We start from the raw sequence: 14981 nt of genomic DNA, 5'->3' as shown, positions 1-14981 counted from the left end.
GGCCTTGAAGTTCTATATAGCGTCTCAATTGTATGTCTGTGTGGTTGGGTGTGCGTGCATAACTGCATGTGCGTGCGTCTGTGCATATCTCTGTGTCTTTGTCTCTCTCCAGGGTATGCAGAGCGATGTCATCTGTATTCAGGGTCTGCTTCAGGGCTGTAAGGCCTGGCATTGATCACTCAGCCACCACCTAGACCGATAGGGCACTCCCACTCAAAACACAGGGAAAAGACAGCATAGTGACATGTGGCTGGTATTTCACTAAGCCCTGTGTTGGGTAATGTGACGTGGTGTGTGTTGTAAAATTGACATTCAGGCTACCCAAAAAGCAGTCAAAGGAAAAAAGGTATTTGTAAAGCAAACCAAGGAAAATATATTGAAATTCAAAAGGCATTATTTAGTGTAATCCAACAACATTTTCAGAGGGCACACACGGCAATTGTGGAACCGGATTATGCTATGACATCCAAAGAATGAGGGGGCAGGAAGAGCGAAACAGTAGCTCCACCTGGAGCGGGGTGGAGAAAAATCACATTGTCAAAACAGTCAGTTGAGAAAGTTGACAGACACACACGAGAGAGAGCGAGAGACTGGCCTCAATTGGAATGCAAATTAATCTGCCATTTGAGAGCCGACGACGTGCCACTGAATGCTTGTTAATTGTATCCTGAGGACGGTGAAGGATCTGGGAAATGTTTGTTCCTACAGCCTGGATGGCGCACATTTTCTTCCCTACCTCCCTCCCCCTTAAAACCTGTCACAGATGACAAGCAGCTTAGAAAATACAATTTCCGTAGTGTGATTTAATTGTGGTCAAGTATCTTTGAAATCAAAGACTCAGCAAGGAGAGGACAATTAAATAACACAAGCAAGCTAGCTGTGCTTTCCACGTTGATCACCTTGAACACATAGCTATCGATCTGGGCAGCAAGGAATCGATATGACCCAAGGCAAATGTATTTGTGCAACTGCACGCTTCACAGAGAATTTGCACCAAAAAAAGCTGGTTGAAAAGTGTTTCCTTAATGCTAATGTTTTCCTGTTTGCATGCCCCAGTTACCATCGTTCAGGTAGACATCTACAGTATAGAGAAAGACCCTAGGTGCTACATATATCCATAATAGCCAGTCACTTTTCTTACACAGAAAAGACACACTGATACAGTGTGGCGGATGAATCAGAATTAGTTGGGTAACATAGATAATTAAGATGTTTTATTTGTATAATATTATTTGTACTTTTCCCTTAGCTAGGGCTCAGTCACTTGGGGCCCAGAGAGGGGAGAAGTCAGAATGAAACATTGTCTTCATATATGAATGTGTCTTTACCTATTCTTAAACCATGTGAAGCGATGGCGTGATTAATGGGGAACCAATTACTTGTCTCCACAATGTCTGTGCGCAAGTCACTCCCTCTCTTTTCTATGTTGTGAGGAGATGTATGGCAGTGTCTGGGACCATTGTATGTCCTCTCTCTAGATGTTGCACTTATCCTGGGATAGTGTATGACCTGGAGGCTCACTCCCCTCAGTGAGCTTGTCCAGGAGTGGAGTCAAGAGGGGGTTTACTTGAGATGGGAGTATCTAGAGTTGTCAATTGATTTATGCCATTGGATGAGCTAATGGTTCTGTTCTATACCGTACCAGGGAGAGACGGTTCCAGTTTGGGGTAGGAGGACCAGATACTGGTCTATACAATGAACACTTGATACAGCAGTTGCTGTCTGCTATGTTTTATAGATATCTTTCATACAGAACTTAACCTTTGTGAACTGTTCCTAAGATCTGTTGTTTGTCATGTCCGTTGAGCGGGGTCGGTCTTGGGAATAAAAGATCTTTGTACTTGTGTAATCACTTTTCAATGGCATCATTGAAGGTCAAGTGCTTTTGCAAAAGCATCTTAATTATTAAAGATGTAGTTTTAAGTATAACTGACTTGTATGTGAAGTTTGTAACTCTCCTCATTTGGTAATGCAGAAATTAGCCACCACAAGAGTGCAGACCAAAACATCTGTTTTGGATTACACATAACATTCCAAAAAGGGTAGCAGAGACATAGTCCCATTTAATCTCAATGTCAAATAACATTAATTACTTAACCTACACCACTAGTGTGATAATGCAATATTATCAATCAATAATCAATATTTGCTTTCATTGAATTCAGAATTGCAAAGGGGTGTGTACATGTGGTTAGCGTACTGTACCAGTCAAAAGTTGAGAATGCCAAGAGTGTGCCAAGCCGTCATCAAGGCAAAGGGTGGCTACTTTGAAGAATCTCTAATATAAAATATATTTCGATTTGTTTAACTTTTGGTTAATACATGATTCCATGTGTGTTAATTCATCATTTTGATGTCTTCACTTTTATGCTACAATGGAGTGGACAGCTCTTTTCACCCCCCAAAAAACACAAATGACAAAACATTCTCAGTCCGATTTAAAAAAGTCATGACCTGACTTGGAAATATAGTAGACAAGCATGTCTCGTGAACTGTAATAAGAGGGGTTGGGATTCATACACTGTCTGAAAAAAAAAGCTGATTCCATACTCTACCCTGCAACCCCAAAGCACAACAGGAGTCATCTTATCCACATGGGTCCCATCCTGAGGAAACCTTGTGGAGCTATATCACACAAAGGAGATCTTGTGAGAACTATAGAAGTTACTGTATTCTAATACGATACAGAGAAATCTGAGCTTTTCAATAACTAGTCGAACATTGTTTGCTTTATTGTCAATATGTCCACCACAGATGATGTATGTAATGTTACATGGAGGAAAGTTGAACAGAAACAAACTAGTAACAGTCTAGAAATAACTCCTTGACCACCAGCAGAATTGTGTGCACGATTTTATACACCTGTCAGCAACAAGTGTGGCTGAAATAGTCAAATACACTAATTTGAATGGGTGCCCACATATACCTTTGCCATGTAGTATGTTTAGTAAACATGTGCAATATGGTATGTGTACTGTATATTGTGTTACTGTAGATATACCCATACAGCAAGCCACATGTTATCGATAAGTCATAAGATTTGCAAAATTGACAGGTTCATCAGAGTCTACCGGGAACTGTTGCATAGAAAAATCATCACCAGGAAGACATTGCCTCAAAGCCTGGTCCCAGAACTGTTTGTGCCGTCTTATCACCGCAACAGAGTTGGCAAGGTAACAGAAACAGATCTGGGACCAGGCTTATTCCCTCAGAGAGAACAAAGAAACGTATACTCACTGAAAGCTGCTACTGCCAGGATCAGCGTCACAAAGATGGAAACCCAGGAGACCCACAATGCTTTCTTGCGGTATCTTTGAGCTTCGTGGGGGTTCAGCCTCATGCTGCTCTCCAGTAAGCCTGTCAAAAGCAACACAGTAATAAGCAGGGTTGAGATTCCAGAACGCTTTTAGTACTCATATCCTAATTTGTCCATTGCATACAATAGACTTATGATTATGTGCCATGAAGATTCCTGGTTTCTGAAACAAAAGAAAAATGAAGCAATGCACAAATTTGAAGGATCGTAGCCTACTGAAAGCCCAGAGGTGTGAGGACTGGCACTACAGTCTCACAATAGTGATAATGAGATACTGTGGGCCATCAAAATAAATGATCTTCTAGACATTAAATGAAGTTGGTCACTAACTGAGTCCTACCGACTGCAACCTCAGGAGCCTGGGATGTATTCATTACGTCTAGCAACAAGAAACCATTACGTTTAAGAACCAATTGGAAGCAAACAGAAGAAATAAAACAAATTGAGGGACCTACCTGAATTTGTCCAATAGAAACCTTATTTTTCGTTGCAAAACTTTTTCAGTTTGAAGTAAACGGTTTCTGTTGCGAAATGTTTTACAACAGACTAAACATTTTGCAACAGAATTGGCATAATAAATACATATAGTCATCTAAAATGTGTTTTGAACCAGGTTAATTGCGTATAGGAGCTAGAGGGTGTGGACATTTTCATTTGAGAGTCCGCATGTAGGCTATACTATGATGGTCATTGAGACTTCTCAGATGCATTTCTTAGATGTGTAGGATCAGTGAAGGAGTTAGTGCCCTGATATTATCAAGCAGCTTGTCTGTCAGTGTAAAACTAAATAAATGTGTTACGGCTACCCCCTTCAAGTAAAGTCTTATCCATAATTGTTTCAGGTATCCAGTCTGCTAAGAGAAAACAATGTATAATGGAAATTCGAGACATGCTGGGAGTAGCCCATAAGCGTTCAGAGTAAGTCAAATGCATTGCATTGACCGTTTAGTTTGTGGAGATATTTCTGCTAAAGTAGCCTAGTCTAAGTGTAAATAGTGTGCGTATTCTATTTTTGTTTGATTTGTCATAGATATCGGCCTACCTTGCCCCTCCATGTTATCGCTAATTTTCATCTCCTGGTCCATCTTGAATTTAGGGTGGCTGTTGATTATGGGTGGCTGTTGATCTGTCGGGTCGCACTGGCCGTTCACAGTCGACGGATCGACAATAGTCGGATCCAGGATGATGCTCACCCGGTCTGAGCCTGTTGAGTCCGTCATTGTTCTAAATTGCGGATCCAATTAGGCAACTGAAAAACGGTTCCAATTAGCACAGGATGCCGCGCGGTGAAACACCGCTTCCCATTCATTTCAATGGAAGGAAAGCTGAGAGAGCGGGGGACCTTTAAGCGGTGAAAAATAAAAACTTTCCCCAACTTTATGCAAATCACCAGCGGCGACCGCTGGGCGATGACCAATCATAGGGAGCGGTTTCCATGACGAATTTGACGCTACGCGACCCAAGGCTGGAGACTTTCTTCAGCGAAGATGGTTGACAAAAATACTCGGATGGAAGCAAATGTAAGTGATTCAAACGTCAGAATCGTGCACAAAATGTACAGTTGACAGGAATAGGTTAGTTAATGTAGAGACAAACGATTATACATATTTTAATCATAAAGTTAATTTTCGAAAATCGCGATTTAGCAAGCTAGCTAACTAGCTAACATTAGCCAGCTAGCTGGCTAGCTTTATGGGTGTTGTGACATGAGTATGAAATTGTAATTCTGGTTGTTTAATGTTTTAGGGACTCCTGAAACAACCAGCAAACCAGGCTGTTGTCTTGTGAAACAGTGGATGTAAAGAATCTAGCTAGCTAAAGCATTTACTGCAAATTGAATGTACAAATTTGTAAGCTTGCCTTGCCGATATTTTCCATGCAATACATATAGATTAAATAAAGTAACTAGCTATGTTCTTGCTTATTGTGCAGTGGAGGATAAAAATGCCTGTATGCCTCTGAATCGGCTATCTAGCCCATCTATGGACCCAAACGTTTGGTATACATATTAGTTCAGAACCTAGCTATGAACCTCAGCTATCATAGCCAGTTGTATCAACTTCAAAACAGTGAATGACATTAATGAAGCCTATGGATTGAGTAGAATATAACTTTGTGCTAAGGATGCAACTCGTATATACATGTAGTTATTACCATGCATGAGATCCCCACATTGTAGCTTGTACATTCAGTATATTCACTTATCATGTACCCTACCTTGGCAAGTAAAGGTGCAGTTCAGGTATGAATGTCTGACATTATTTTTCAGTCATATCCAATACCAGGAGTATCAAATTCCAGTCTTTGAATGATGCTGTGTCTGCATGTATGTATTACAATTATACAATTCAACAGTGTTTACCAATCTTGATCCTGGGACATCAATGGTTACACATTGTAACTAAGAGACTAGAAACAGGAATTAACTAGTTAAAGGCTGATTTGTAATTCATATATACAGAAATATAATTTTTTCAAACAGTACACTACACTTCCTATGCATCATGTAAATACTCTAAAACCAGTTAATCTCTATCTAATGCCCTTCATCTGCATTGATCTGATAAACACTGGATAGTTGTGGCATTTCATCCAGTAGAGAATGTGAAATGCTTTATTGAAAGAAGTTAATTATCCAAGTGTTATAAATACATGCATTACAAATATTATAAATACAAGTTCAATCTGTACTTCAATTCACATCTGTTGTGCATTATAAAAACAGGAAGAAAGAGGTGGCGAGAGGTGTAAAAGACAAAGGGAAAGAGGTAAGAACATAGGAGCAGGGAAGGCAGCATATGATTAATGATTAGTGCTACCCAAATATTCTCTCAGTTCATCACAATTACATAAGCGTCTGGTCGGCACAGAAGTTGAGGCGGCGACGATGGGACTGGGGGTTGGCATCCTCTCACATAATAACATATCTGCAGACGAGAGACAGCATGTTTAAGCCTTGTTTTTATTCTAACATTATCATAAATCAGGAGGTGAAATGCAAAACTGACCTTGGATCATTAACTCTGGGTCTACTGCATCTCTATCTGTATTTCAATGTAAAGCATCTCTTTAATAATACTTCCTGTTGACCTGACCAAGTGACCTCTCACCTCTGATCATGCTGTGCCCTCTATGTAGCCAGTTCAGATGTGGGAGGGTTTCACCGACACAGCTGATATAACCTAGAGGATTTAGGGAGAAGAGGAAAGAGGGATGAAGTGAAGGAGATAGACTTATTGAGAAAATAAGGTAGTTAAAGAGACAGTGTTCAACAGGAATCTGTGTGTGGCTGCAGAGTACTTTATGCTGAAAAACATGAACGGACACACGAGGACAAACAATATAGCGTAGTTATAGAAATAATGAAGTGTCTAACTATTCTCCATGGTTGGCCCTCTTGCCTATTCTTTGAAGGTGGAAGGAGCCACAGTTATAAACCTGAGCCTGTTTACTGCACAACACAATCCATCAATCAGATTGATACATGAGTGTGTATGTGTGGGTTATAGGGTATCTAATTGTTCTACATTTTTTCAATACGTGTGATTTTAAAATAGCCGGTTTTGTTTTTGTGCAGACATCACACCCTTACCTAAACAGCACCCTCACCTGAGAAGTAGAAATCAAAGGGAGAGAAACTGGAAATGGAATAACTGCAATTGACATAGCTAAGTAAATAGAAGAATACTCTTATTGCAATGTGAATGGCTCTTAAAAGAGCCTTTGGTTGTGGATAGTGTAGTCTATGGTGTTGCCAGGGAACAGCACCCTCTTCGAAGAAGTAGGAGGTGAAGATCTCCCGCACACACATTGCCTCTCTTGCTGCATTATTGTACCCCATCCTTGAAACATATTGCAGACTTCTCCTCTGGCACACGGCGGCTGCATATCCCCTCCTGGTCCTCGTGTCCATCCTCATGAAATTATGCAGGACACAGGTAGCCTTCACACACCTGAATTCCTCCAGGAGGCAAGCCCAGATGGCCCTGGTCACCCAACCTTGCAGTGCCCTACACGTTAACTGTAAGCAATCGCTTTGAAGGAATCTCCAGTTACAAGGTATCTGTAGGAATATGGAAGACAATGTAATTATTAGAGTTTTACATCACCAGGTCATTGTGGATTACTAAAGTTTAATATCCCTGATAACAAATCATGATAACATTGGATTGATAGATGCATGGCCACATATGTGCATGTGACAATAACAGGATCATATCAAGGATAGCGTCACAAATGAATACATAAATACCACTTGAAGCTTGATGATGAGTTGATCATTTGAATCAGCTGTGCAGTGCTAAGACAAAAACGTGCACCCCTTGGAGTCCCCAGGACAACTGGGGACCTCTTCATATATAGACAGGCTTTCATAGCTCTCTTTATCTGAGGACAGGAAACCTCACAAGAAACAGACTTCATTATAGTCAAATTACACCACACTGAATATTATGTTACTATTATCTCAATCCTCACTTCTAGGGACAGGAACTACACAAAAGTGCCTGCCTTATCCAGAATAGCCTACTCTCACTGACAGTTGGGGCTGCTATCCTTTCACCCTCCACCATGGCTGTTAACTAGCTAGCTAGCTACAAATGCATTTGGGGTTTGTTTTTTAGTGATAAATACATCAAGATAGCTAGCTAATATGAAGTTAGGTAGATGGTGATATACTGATATTTCATTCACTTAGCTAGCTATCTATACAGTATGTGAAGTTGGTTAGATAGCTAGCTAGCCAACTAGCTAGCTCATTTGAGTTAGACAGCACTGTAGCTAGTTAGCTAATAGATCGGTTGTTTTACACTTTCGAAATGTATTTACTTAGTTGAATAGGTTCTCCCAGCCATGTGGACAATTGGAAACAGGGCAGCAAAGTGTGTTTGTCACCAGAGCGTTTCAGAGTATATTACTATTGAACTATGTACCCATTTAATAACCAGACCTTCATACAAACATGCTATGCTGAATTCTTGACATACAATCGCAAGTGCTGCCAGCACGCCCACAAGCGACAGCGCACGTACACTAGATAGCGGTAAAATGCCGCGTGTCGCTTAGGCCACTCATTGTGACTCGATTGTGGGCGTGCTGGCAGCGTATGGCAGCATATAGCAGCATGTTCGATTGTACGTCAATAATTCAGCACAGCAAGGTTGTATGAAGGTCTGGTTATTAAATGGGTTTACAAATAGGATACTCAACACGAGCTATGACCCTGCATCATCATTCCCCTTGCTCTGAGGATATGCTGTATCACCCCTTTAGAGGATGTGTAAAAGCATTATTATTAAACACTGGGTTTTTTCCGAAGCAGATTGATGTTATGATCATGTTCATAGCACACAGTGTTCTATACTGAAAGGTTTTACTATATGTGGGTATATGTATTGTCAGTGTCTAGGAACAGGAATAACTGTTATAACTTCTGTAGTTCGTCTCTCTTTTGCAGGTTTGTCCACAATTAACAAAATATTCACAAATGGTTTTAAGTCATGTTGGCTTACAGTTGAATCAAAACAAACCCACACAAAATAAAATTACTGACATTAGATTTACACTGAAATTGGGAAATAAAGGCTCACAATGAAATTACAAGTGATAGCTTTATAAATGAATGACTTATTTATTGATTAAAGAGAAAGTGAACATGAATAGGCAAAGCAGTGCACACAAAGATTAAAGCTGAAATAAAAAAAGGTTGTATTGAATCGAAGTTGCATTTGTGAGACATACATATCATGTGTAATACGTATCGTGTGGTGGTATCCATGAGTTCATGTGACTCTGGGTAAGTATAAAAAAGGGCTTGATTGCCAAAATATCGCACTATCCCTTTAATATGAGATAGTTAGGCCTACTGTATGCTGTAAGGCTAGACTTGGCAGTCACACTTTATTTGCATAGATTGAAAATCATTTTAAATGTTTGAAATCCTGCAGCAAGCAATTGTAACAGTTGTCCAAAGGAGTAGACCAAGGTGCAGCGTGGTAAGTGTTCATCTTGATATTTATTTTTACTCAGAACACTTAAACAAAATAATAAACAATGGTAAACGACCGTCACGTCTTGCAGGCTTACCGAGCAGTACAAAAATAAGATCCCACAACTCAAGGAGGGAAAAAGGGCTGCCTAAGTATGGTTCCCAATCAGAGACAACGATAGCCTCTGATTGGAAACCATACCTGGCCAAAACATAGAAATATAAACTATAGAACCCCACTCCCTGACCTAACAAAATAGAGAAATAAACAATCTCTCTCAGGTGCGTTGAGCTGGCGCAGGATAACCTGGGCCGAAGAGACGCACTGGAGACCAGGAACGCTGAGCTGGCACACTTCTTCCTGGCTGACGGCCAACTCTAGCACGGCAACTGTGAGGAGCTTGCACCAAGCGCACTGGGCTGTGAGTGCGCACTGGCAACACAGTGCGCATCACTGCATAACACGGTGCTTGCTTGGTCACTCGCTCCCCACGGTAAGCACGGGGAGTTGGCTCAGGTCTCAACCCCGACTTCGCCAATCTCCCCGTGTGCCCCCACCCCCCAAAAAGAAATTTGGCGCTGCCTCTCAGGCTTCCGTTGTTGCCTTGCCTGTTCCTCCCAGTTTCGCCGTTCCGCTTTCGCTGCCTCTATCTCCTTTTGCGGACGGCGATACTCCCCAGGCCTTGTCCAGGGTCCTGCCCCATCCAGGATTTCCTCCCAGGTCCAGTCATCCTGCCCACGCTGCTTGGTCCTTTGGTGGTGGGATCTTCTGTAACGGTTGTCCAAAGGAGTAGACCAAGGTGCAGCGTGGTAAGTGTTCATCTTGATATTTATTTTTACTCAGAACACTTAAACTAAATAATAAACAATGGTAAACGACCGTCACGTCTTGCAGGCTTACCGAGCAGTACAAAAATAAGATCCCACAACTCAAGGAGGGAAAAAGGGCTGCCTAAGTATGGTTCCCAATCAGAGACAACGATAGGCAGCTGCCTCTGATTGGAAACCATACCTGGCCAAAACATAGAAATATAAACCATAGAATGCCCACCCTACACCCTGACCTAACAAAATAGAGAAATAAACCGTCTCTCTCAGGTCAGGGCGTGACAGCAATACCATTCACCTGAATCACACTTTGCAGTATTTTTCATATGTATAATAACATAGGTCCAAGATAAAACATACAGTACACTCATTCCCACAGACATTCTTTTTTACCCCGTACTAACCTCTGGAAGAGCAATGCTTTTTTGTTGGTTATCAGATCTTTCTTGTAGCCTGCCATGAAGTGGCTGATCCGCGTGTCACAGCTCAGCAGCTGCTAGGGCTTGTTGCAGTACCAGGGTTCCCCTGTGCAGGGATCTGTGTAATTGCCCAGCGGCTGCTGGTTGGTCGGCAGGCACAAGTTACACATGGTGGTCTCAGACAGTAATCCAGAACGGAATAGGCTCTTTTAAAGAACCCGGTCTGTCCGTTCCTCACGTAAGCGTCGTAAAACATGAACTGCCTCACTTGGATGGACCACTGTCACCTCCACCTGTACAGACCCCTCCCACAGTAATGGAAAAATGGTAGAATAGGTCCCGTTCCGGTGGTCTAGCACCTGCCCTGCAATGCCCAACCCCAACTGTGGGGATTGCAGTTGGGCCAGCAGGACGTCCCCACCATGGCTCTTGGGTCGCCCCTGGAACTCGTTCATAATGACAAGAGCCTCCAGCTGGTCCCCCGCTACAGAAGCACCGCTTGCGGTCCAGGAGAATAGGGCCCATTGAGTGGATGCTACACATGTCCAAGGTGCAGTTGAGCTTCCACTGTGTGGGAGAGTAGAGGTCACTAAAGGTGAAAGGGTGGTAAACTAATGTGGATAGTGATGGAAGAAAGATAGTGATGGAAGCAAGGACTTTCTGGGGGAAGGTCACCTTTCCTCCTCACCTCCAGAACATTGATGTTGCGGAACAGGAAGAATAGGCCTGACAGGGCCAGCAGGAGGAAGATGCAGACATATTTGGACAGGCAGTTCAACATGGCCCCTGTCTCCAGTCCCCCTGACTTTGACACATAGAAGCTGGTAACTGTACAACTGCTCTGTGTTTGCATTGCGTCGCTATCAGATGAAAACATCTTATCTTAAAAAGATAAACTTTTAAGGAAATTGAAAAAACTGCCATAATTGGTAGCACTTTATAATAACACCTGGTAATAAAGCATTGATATTGGATTAATAAATAGTTAATTCGACATGTATTAATCATTATTCCTAAATGTTTAAATGTTAGTTAGCTATTCATAAACAATTATGGAAGTCCTACACAGGGACACTCGAAGACAATCTTAAATTAGAAATTCTTTATTATCAGCACACTGGAGAGGTTCCAACCAACTCAATGCACCAAGTACACATGTCGATCAGGAGCTCTACCCGGGGCAGTCCTGTTAGTTATCTTATATACAGACAAGTTATATTTGCATGATATAGCTTATTCATCATTCATAATTAATTCATCATTAACGTTTACTTCCTTCATGTGACCGACCAATACTGGGTCATGCATGTGACAGCCTAATACCTCACAAGGCTTCTTCTCTCTAAGCTGAGACCTAGAAACTGAGATATCCCTTTCTCAACACAAGGTTCTGGATGTACAGTTCTGCCAAATTGCAGATACTGATCGTGAGGATTCGTTCAATGAGTCACTGATGAACACAGAAAATGGTCATTAGAAAAGCACATGAATAGAACAGAGAAATTGTTTATTAGAAAAGCACAAACATAAACATTTCCACCAAACACTATTTTCATAAACACTGTAACAACATATTTTGTCATGTTTAATATAATAAAATAATGACTAAGGTGTCTGTTAATTGTATTTTTATACTTTATAAATTATTTATTATTTAAATTACAAACCAGTTGTAAATTAGTTATTGGTTCATGAGATAATTTAGAAAACATACACATAATGAATTGGATATTTACTAATGGTTATTAAGTATGATTAGAAGTATTATCATCAACACTTACTAATACTGCAATTCATGATGAATAGACATGGAAAACCAAGAAGATTGAATTACTGCAAGTTTTTTATTTAACTGTCTTTTTCATCAGCATGCTAGGCTAGCTAATGCTAGAACTAGCAGTATTTCAATCTTCTTGATTTTCCATATTGGATAATGGGATCATTAGGAGTACAGGCAGATCTTCCATCCCTGGATTGGGGTACGTTTTCTAGCCATATCTGCATTCTTCACCATGGTACAAACATTATGGCTGAGGATCATTTTGACTTGAAGAGGAAGATGTATTTACTGCTGAACCTCAAGTCGAAACATATCAGCTAATAGAAACCCAATTACCACGGTCTCAGTCTTTTTGTCTCTCTCTGAAGCTGGTTTGCTCTCTTTAAGTCAGGTTGTTGTGGCTGGTCTCTAGTTGGTCTCTCTCTTTAGTCAGGTTGTTGTACTCATCACAGCAGACACATAGGCCTATGATCCCAGCCAGTAGGAGAACACACAGCAGCCCCAGACACACTGCAGCAGCTCCAGAGGGTCCCTTCCACCAAACGAAAATATACTGAGGCACACATTGCTACAATAACATCAGTCTGACAGACATTGTCTTCTCTTGCAACCTCATCTTTATTTGTGTCTTTTTTTGTGTCAAGCTCTGAGAATTTTTATTTATTTTCTTCTGGTAAGAGATTTGATGTGTGTGTTTGTATTGTTACCTGAATGATGAGCACCAGCTCTAACCTTCTTGCTGGGCTTCAAGGTTCTCGCTTTGATATGGACTACATGATAAAAAGTATGTGGACACCTGCTTTTCGAACATCTCATTCCAAAATCATGGGCATTAATATGGAGTTGGTCCCCCCTTTGCTGCGATAACAGCCACCAATCTTCTGGGAAGGCTTTCCACTAGATGTTGGAACATTGCTGAGGGACTTGCTTTCATTCAGCCACAAGAGCATTAGTGAGGTCAGGCACTGATGTTGGGCGATTAGGCCTGGCTCGCAGTCGGAGTTCCAATTAATCCCAAAGGTGTTTGATGGGGTTGAGGTCAGGGCTCTGTGCAGGCCAGCCAAGTTCTTCCACACCTATCTCAACAAACCATTTCTGTATGGACCTCGTTTTGTGCACGGGGGCATTGTCATGCTGAAACAGGAAAGGGCCTTCCCCAAACTGTTGCCACAAAGTTGGAAGCACCGTATCGTCTAGAATGCCATTGTATGCTGTTGTCACGCCTTGACCTGAGAGAGCCGTTTTTCTCTGTTTGGTTAGGTCAGGGTGTGACATGGGGTGGGCATTCTATGTGTTGTATGTCTATGTTTTGTTTTTTTCTTTGATTGGCCAAGTATGGTTTCCAATCAGAGGCAGCTGTCATTCGTTGTCTCTGATTGGGAATCATACTTAGGCAGCCCTTTTTCCCACAATCAGTTGTGGGATCTTGTCTTTGTGTTGCATGTGTTTGCACGCCTAGCTTTTCGTTCGTTGTATCATTTTGCTGGTTCACATTTAAGGAAATAAATATGATGAACCCAAACCACGCTGCACCTTGGTCTACCTTTAACGACGATCGTCACACCTTTAGTTCCCTTCACAGGAACTAAAGGGCCTAGCCCGAACCATGAAAAACCACCCCAGATCATTATTCCTCCTCCACCAAAATTTCCAGTTAGCACTATGCATTCGGGCAGGTAGCGTTCTCCAGGCATCAGCCAAACCCAGATGTGTTCGTTTCCACTGCTCCAGAGTCCAATGGCGGCGAGCTGTACACCACTCCAGCCAACACCTGGCATTGCGCATGGTGATCTTAGGCTTGTGTGCAGCTGCTCGGCCATGTAAATCGATGTCATTAATGTGCTGATGTTTCTTCTGAGAACAGCCGATTTTTACGCCCTACACGCTTCAGCACTCGGCGGTACCGTTCTGTGAGCTTGTGTGGCCTACCACTTTGCGGCTGAGCCATTGTTGCTCCTAGACATTTCCACTTCACAATAATAGCCCTTATAGTTGACCGGGGCAGCTATAGCATAAATTTGAACTGACTTGTTGGAAAGGTGGCATCCTATGTGTCACGTCCTGACCAGTTGAGGGTGTAGTTGGGTCAGGATGTGGCAGAAGGGAGTGTGTGTTTTTTTATTGTTTCATTGATTTTGGCCGTGTGACTTCCAATCAGGCACAGCTGTAGAGGGTTGTGGTTGATTGGGAGTCACACATAAGTTGCCTACGTTTCCTTTGTGTTTCGTGGGTAATTGTTCTTGTCATTGTGGTTGCACCTGACAGGACTGTGTTGGCTGTCAGTTTTGTTGTTTTTGTGAATTGCATAGTGTTCGTTGAATTAAATATGACGAACCCTAACTCCGCCGCATTTTGGTCCACTTCTTCCTCAGACAGCCGTTACACTATGACGATGCCACGTTGAAATTCACTGAGCTCTTCAGTAAGGCCATTCTACTGCCAATGTTTGTCTATGGAGATTGCATGGCGGTGTGTTCGATTTATACACCGGTCATCAACGGATGTAGCTGAAATAGCCAAATCCACTAATTTGAAGGGGTGTCCATTATTTTGTATATATAGTATATTGTCCACATACTTTTGGTCATGTAGTGTATGTTCCCTGCACTACTCTAGTCTGTGTGTGATTTATTGTGAACTAGTTTACATCTT

The 14981-nt window shown here is 41.8% G+C and overlaps 1 protein-coding gene and 1 long non-coding RNA gene across 2 annotated transcripts in view; one reads left to right on the top strand and one right to left on the bottom strand.

Annotated features, from left to right (window-relative positions):
• LOC106574314 (transmembrane protein 163) overlaps nucleotides 1–4680 on the bottom strand; it is a 46540-nt gene extending 41860 nt beyond the window's left edge. The window contains exons 1-2 of the mRNA XM_014150152.2: nucleotides 4359–4680; nucleotides 3238–3357 (exon numbers count right to left, since the gene is read on the bottom strand). Coding sequence (XP_014005627.1) covers nucleotides 3238–3357; nucleotides 4359–4536 — 298 coding nt within the window. The 5' untranslated portion in view covers nucleotides 4537–4680. The remainder of the gene's footprint in view (nucleotides 1–3237; nucleotides 3358–4358) is intronic.
• A 50-nt stretch (nucleotides 4681–4730) lies between these two features.
• LOC106574381 (uncharacterized) lies at nucleotides 4731–5561 on the top strand. Its single transcript, XR_001321532.2, has 2 exons — nucleotides 4731–4836; nucleotides 5063–5561. It is a non-coding gene; the product is annotated as an uncharacterized lncRNA (long non-coding RNA).
• The last annotated feature ends 9420 nt before the right edge of the window (nucleotides 5562–14981 follow it).

Source organism: Salmo salar, chromosome ssa16 (assembly GCF_905237065.1).
Source record: "Salmo salar chromosome ssa16, Ssal_v3.1, whole genome shotgun sequence".
Taxonomy (NCBI): Eukaryota; Metazoa; Chordata; class Actinopteri; order Salmoniformes; family Salmonidae; genus Salmo; species Salmo salar.
This window is presented reverse-complemented; position numbering and strand designations above follow the sequence as displayed.